Source organism: Myotis davidii, unplaced genomic scaffold (genome assembly GCF_000327345.1).
Source record: "Myotis davidii unplaced genomic scaffold, ASM32734v1 scaffold428, whole genome shotgun sequence".
NCBI lineage: Eukaryota > Metazoa > Chordata > Mammalia > Chiroptera > Vespertilionidae > Myotis > Myotis davidii.
In genome coordinates this window covers 117,975-123,923 of record NW_006299834.1, presented here as the reverse complement: position 1 = coordinate 123,923, position 5,949 = coordinate 117,975, and the positions used below count along the sequence as shown (strand labels likewise).

The 5,949-nt window shown below is 64.4% G+C and overlaps 1 protein-coding gene and 1 long non-coding RNA gene across 2 annotated transcripts in view; both read right to left on the bottom strand.

Moving 5' to 3' along the window:
* The window catches only part of LOC107185027, a 16,471-nt gene extending 16,024 nt beyond the window's left edge, over positions 1 to 447 (bottom strand). The window contains exon 1 of the long non-coding RNA XR_001515936.1: positions 161 to 447. This is a non-coding gene — a long non-coding RNA (uncharacterized LOC107185027). The remainder of the gene's footprint in view (positions 1 to 160) is intronic.
* A 2,180-nt stretch (positions 448 to 2,627) lies between these two features.
* On the bottom strand, positions 2,628 to 5,943 carry LDOC1L (leucine zipper, down-regulated in cancer 1-like). The gene is made up of 2 exons (XM_015571949.1): positions 5,086 to 5,943; positions 2,628 to 3,765 (listed from the first exon to the last, which is right to left on the bottom strand). Exons 1-2 carry the CDS (start codon positions 5,726 to 5,728, stop codon positions 3,614 to 3,616), a joined length of 795 nt encoding a protein of 264 aa, XP_015427435.1. The 5' UTR covers positions 5,729 to 5,943; the 3' UTR covers positions 2,628 to 3,613.
* Positions 5,944 to 5,949: the final 6 nt, after the last annotated feature.

The following is a 5,949-nucleotide window of genomic DNA, read 5'->3' as shown; positions in this document are numbered from 1 at the left end:
CTCCGTGACGGCCCTGTGTGCTGCGGGCCTGGGACTCAGCCCTCCCGTCACCACCGCGCCTTCCCCAAGCAGCTGCTCTGCCAGGCCCTGGGCCGGGCCGGGGACACGCTGGCCCCAACGTCAGCGCTGCCCTCGGGAGCACAGTCGGTGGAGGACTCACACGGGAGCTCGGTAGGAACCGACGGTGACGACTTTCCTGGAGAAAGCTGCGTGCGTGGGGGGTGGGAGCTCAGTGAGGCCCCAGCCCAGCCCCCGGTTGGGGGCCTGGACAGGAGGCACATCTGACCTTGTCTTGACACAGAGCTGAGCGGGGAGGAGGCAGGGAGAGCGCAGAGGCAGGGGTGGTGGGAACAGCTCGGATGGAGCGTGGGCGGAGCACCAGGGCCTCGCTAAGGGAGAAGGTGGGACAGAGAGGGCAGCCGGGTGCCTGGCCGGGGACACAGGGGCTTCTCCCAGCAGCCTGGGCACGTGGCACTCAGGAGAGCGGGCCGCGCAGCCACTGAGGGTGGAGCCCGGGTCCCGCCCAGGCTCCTGGCCTCCAGCCTCAAATTGCGGTGGGGGGTCACAGCTCTGCACCTCCACCCTCAGGCAGGGGGGCCAGGCCTTGGAAACCTCTTAGGAGCAGCCATCTGGGCCAGCAGGAGGGCCCTGCGCACACAGACTTGCCCTGCAGGACAGCAGATGGGCAGCTATCCGCCCCCCTCCCCCCCAGGGGCCCAGAGCAGCCAGTCTGAGAAGCCCCCGCCCCGTCCTACAGGCTCCGCCCTGCGCAGCCCCACACCTGTTACCAAGATGGCGGGAAACCTTAGAATTAACTCTTCAAGTTCATCTGGTGAGAACAGCAAAGAACCGTCAAGAGGGGATCCCATTAGATAGGAACACAAATTATAAACTGACGTCAGGGACTGGGCGACAAGCCAAGCAACAGCTCACAGAGCCGGGCCTCTAAGAGGGGGGTCTCCGCTGTGACGAGGGCACACAGCCAGCAGGAAGGGACGGGACCCCTGAGCCCGGGGTGTTTGCTGAAATAGCTGAGGCAAAGTCCGTTAGAGCCTCCTCCTGCTCACAGGCCAGCAGCTCCAGAAGTGAGCGTATGAACTCGGAGGGAAGAATGGCCACGCAGGCCCCTCTCCTCCGCCCAGCAGCGGCCCGCGCAGCCATGTCGGGGTGTGGGGGTGGACGGGTTTTCGGGTGACACTGGAACACCCTGGCCTTCCCAGCCTCGCGGGGAACAGTGGGGTTTTCAGAGGCTGCGTACGTGTGATCTTGCAAGAGACCACGTGCAGAAGCGGGGTGGCGCCAGCTGTCGCCTCCTAAGCCAGACATTACTTTGCAAACATGACAAGCAACGCCACTCTTCTCGATGCTTTGTTTGGGGAAATGTGCTATTTGCGTGGCATCAGCGAGTTGTTTTTTTAATATATTAAAGTATCCTCCGTTTTATTAGATGATATTCACAAAATCAACTTAAGCAAAACCTCTTTGGGGTCCTCAGTGATTTCAACGGTTCTCAGGGAGTCGGGGGCCCAGGCTTGAGGACGGCCTGTTTACCACCCAGGGATCCCCAGCACCCAGCACCCCCACTTGGGCGACAATCTGACAGGTCCCTGGGCACCTACTATGTGCCGGGGGACGCTGGTGCAGCAGTGACACAGCGTGAACAGGTGAGCAGCCTGCCTGCTACAGGCGGGGGCACAGCGCCGGGAGGGAGTGGGTGGGCCAGAGACAAGGAGTTGGAACTGCAGTAACACACACCCACGGAAGGAAAAGGCCGAAGCGTGCAGCACGGGTGACACACGACAGGTTAATATCTTTAATATACAACGAGCTCATACAGATGCACCAGACCCAGTACTGAGCACGATCGACACCGACAACCCACGAGAGGACACACCTGCCCAGTGGGAAGACGTCAGGCTGCCACACACCAGAGATGCAAACTGAAACCCAGGCTCTCTCCGCATTGAGTCAGCAGTGACTTAGCCGACGGCAGGATGGGCACATCCTCCTGGCTGGTGGCAGTGCCAAGGGGCACTCCTGGAAGCCGTTCTGCCAACGGTGTTCCTCCTGTCATTCTGGTCCCCCCCTCGGAGCCTCCTAAGGAAGTCACGTGACACTGGGGAAAGCCTATGCACGAAGAGGCTCCCCCACTTCTGAGAGTGAGAAATGAGTGACAGCGTGGCCACCGCTGGCCCCCTGCCTCTCCCCCAGGCGGAGCAGCCCAGCCAGTTCAAAGCGAAGGTGGAGCTAACGGGGGAGGGAGCCGGGAGGACAAATACCAAAATGGTCCCATTTCACTTCCCTCTTTCCTCTACCCCAGTTCCCCAAATCCCCAGGATGTGCGTTTGCTGAGAGCTGGCAGGTCACTTGCTTGTGGAGAGGAGTTGGCGACTGAAAGTGAGGAGCTGGGTCCTCCCGTCCCGACTGCGCCTGCGCCGTGCCAACCGCCACCACCAGGGTGTTGGGACCTGAGTGACACGGGAGACGGCAGCTGTTCGGTGGATGGGCCTGCCCTGACCCCAGCCTCCTCCCACCTCCCCCGCCCGCCCTACCTCCCTTCCCGGAGCCCCGCCATCGCTAAGCTTCTGAGCTGGCACTTCCCACGCAGAAGCCACGGTCTCGGAGCTCTCCTCCACTAAGCTCCGCTCACGGCCGGTGGCCCCAGCACGCGTCCCTCATACAATCCCAGGGCCTGCCCCCAGGTACACGCCCACCCTCCCTGCAGTGCCTCCGTGGGCTGTCAGGGTCCTGGCCACCCGGTGAGCCTGTGCACCAGGAGCCTTACCTGCACTCCTGCTCCCGGCTCCCTCCTCCGTGCCCACCTGGCACCGCGAGGTGGGTCCCTGCTTGTCCTGGAGGTCACTGACACGCTGCAGGACTGTTACTCCCCAGGTCACACCATGTCTGAGGCCAGGAGGCCGCCCTCACCTGAGTCCCATCTGGAGGAAACGAAGCTCACTTCCTAGCGGCTCGCGGAGACCAGAGAGCAGTCACCGTGAGAAACACTGCCCCTCAGGCTGACACCAGCTCCCTCACCTGCTCGTTCCCACGGCTGCAGGAAGCAGCCCGGCCACGGAGGGGCCAAGCACCAAGACGCAACGCAATGGAACCAACGGAACCAACGAGGCCGAGCAGCTGCCTGGGCGGGGCACGCCCCACACACAAAGGGCCAGGTGATGGGGGGACGGCCACGGCCCGTCCTGCTGTGAGCAGTATGACTGACAGGACTTGTACAGCACGCCACAGGGTTTCTACAAGCACTCGGTAGACCCGGGGTTGCTGAGAGCAGCGTTCCCGCCCTGCTCCCCTGCTGCGTCTCCTACCCGGGCTGGGCCGGGCACACAGGAACCTTCAAGGTGTGTTACCCCTGTGGGCTTCCTTTTCCCGGGTGCCACTGTACCCCCTCATCGGGGGCCGCCTCTACCTAGCAGACAGGCAGGAGAAAGCTGAGCACTGAGAAAATGACGGGCACACCCTCAGAGGTGCCACCCCGGGAATCGGGGCTCCACTGCAGCCCCCATCATGCTTAATGAGCACCATGTCCCCTGAGCGGCACGGTCGGACTCAGGGGCCTGTGGCCTGTATGCAGGCAGTTGTTGAGCAGGGCAACGGGCTAACGGAGTTTACGGTGAGCGGAAGCCGTGACCACGAACATCAGCAGCCACTGAACGCCCTGGCCTTGCATGGCAGCGGCTGCGTCAGGAGCGGTCACTTTTCCCGGCGTCACCAAAACTCGGAGGAAGTACAGAGGGCCCAGGGCCCGGCCTGGGTGTCCCAAGACCTGTCTCTGGGTGGGTGCAGAGGCTGTTCTGCAGCCAGGCCAGAGCAGGGGCGGAGGAAGCCAGGGTAAGACACCCCCTGACCCCCCACGGTCCAGGTGGCCGTGTGAATGTTAATGTAGTTCATCTGCATCCAAACATGGTGGAGCATCACCACCCAAAGGACCTGGGCGAGCGCCATTTGGCAAGTGATTTCTGGGCGCCCCGTGAGGAAGCGCGAGGCCGTCCCCCGCTGAGGCACGGCTGTCCCTCAGGACTGCGACATGAGTGACAGCCTGCCTGTCAGTGAGGAAGGGGTGTCCCCCAAGGCCCTGCCCAGGTCACGAGGGCCAAGGGCCCCTGCCTGATGCACCCAAGGAAGGAGGTCCAGCTAGGAGCCCGTTTTCTTGGACGAAGACTGGGCAGCTGGTGGACAGCCCCGGCCTGGGGAGGCTCTGGAGACCTGGAGATGCTGTGAGCTGAGGGCTGAGCCGAAGGCCACTTGTCACCTGAGTGGAGAAGGGAACAAGTGACATGGGACAGAGGAGGGGTGACTGCACTAGCGGCTGTGGCGATTCCCACCGGAGGTCCAGGGTGGCAGAATGAGCCCCCCGCGCCCAGCCTCAGCCCGCAGGGGACTGAGCACCATGTGCTGCGCACGACAGCTGACGGAGCTGCCCAGCGGTCCAAGCCACTCTCCTTCCGCCGGCAGCTTCCAGGCTCCGGGAACCCGGTACCACGGGAACACCGGCAGCCGAGCCAGGCATTCGTGGAGGGGCATCCTCCAGGTTCCTCCTCCACCTGCATTTCCGGTCCGTCCCAGTGGCAACAAGGGGGCATACAGACGGCGATTCTAGTGCAAAGTGAAGCGTGCCCCCAGAAGTGCCAGAACCACACTCCCAGGAGGGACCACTCGGCCACCAACGACAGCCCTACCTGCTACACGGGCCCTGGCAGGCCTGCGGCCACTCATGGGTGGGAGGCCAGACTCCCCTGTCCAGGTGCCCACCAGCCTGGCCACAGTGGCTTCCGTCAGTGAGAACAGGCCGCCAGGTGGGGAGCGGCTGTGGGGTCTGCAGAGGCCGGAGCGGGAGCATCGGTGCACTCGGGCTGGGAGGGGTCGGTGGGCCGGAGCATGAAGTGGAGGCCCTGTGACAGGTGTCTGAGCTGTGGTCATGGAGGAGCTGGCGTGGCAAGCATGAGGGGAAGCATGCACCGAGGCTGGGGACACGCTAGCACACATACTAGGAAGGGAGTGGTGCCAGGGCCCAAGGGGCTGAGGGACAGGTCTGGAGAGGCAGGCAGGGGTCTCCGACCAGAACGACACTGCCTAGGGCAACCAGGCGGGTGGCGGCTCTTAAAGGTTCCGAGCGCGGGTGGGCAGGGCCGGCGCTGGTCTTCCTGATCTGCGCGCGCCGCGCCTGCCGCAGCGGGGACTTGTAGGTTCTCCGCAGCTCTGCCAGGAAGCCCTGGTAGTTGTTTCGCAGGGGGCTGTCGGGCTGCATGTGCGGGATGGCCCACTTCTCCGCCTCCCCCGTCAGCCGCGACACCAGGAACGCCACCCGCTCGGCTTCGCCGGGGAAGCGCGCGGCCTGGAAGATCATGAACCTGTCCATCTGCATCAGGAAGCCCGCGAGCTGGCCGGGGTCTCCCGAGAAAGGCTCGGGCAGAGAGGTGGGCGGCGTGGTCATGGGTCGCGTGCCGTTGGAGGTCATGGCCGAGATGGGCGGGGTGATCTGCAGCGCCCCCGGGATCCGAGCCCTGGTGCGCAGCAGGGTCAGCTCCGCCATCACGCTCTCCAGCATGTTGGTGAGGTTCGCCTTCTCCGCCCGCAGGGTGGAGGCCTCCCGCCTCAGCGCCGAGTTGGTGAGGCGCAGGGAGGTCAGGGTGTCGATGACGTCATCCATCTGGGCACCGGTAGCGGCTGCAGGGGCGGGGGTCTCTGCTTTTGACGTCTGGGGTTGGACCATGTTGGCAGAGGTCCGACCTGGAGGGGTGGGAGCGGGGCCTTGGCGTGGGTAACCCGGCACCTGGGGGCCTGTGATCCTAAAACTGGGTAAACCCGGACAGGAGTGCGGGAGCAGGTGGAGTTCACCCCCGGGATGGCGGCAGGGCGGGTGGATCCAGCCCGGGGTGTGCGCACCGCGGCCGGCCGGGCAGGTGCAGGCGGTGCAGGCCTCGGGGAGCCCGA

Excerpts from the sequence above, each read along its gene's own strand:
- LDOC1L (XM_015571949.1), bottom strand. The coding sequence starts at position 5,728 with ATGGTCCAACCCCAGACGTCAAAAGCAGAGACCCCCGCCCCTGCAGCC. Across the intron at positions 3,766-5,085 it reads CCGCCTGGTTGCCCTAGGCA|GCCGGGCCCTGGGCCCTCTG; the intron begins GTGTCGTTCTGG and ends TGGGACACCCAG.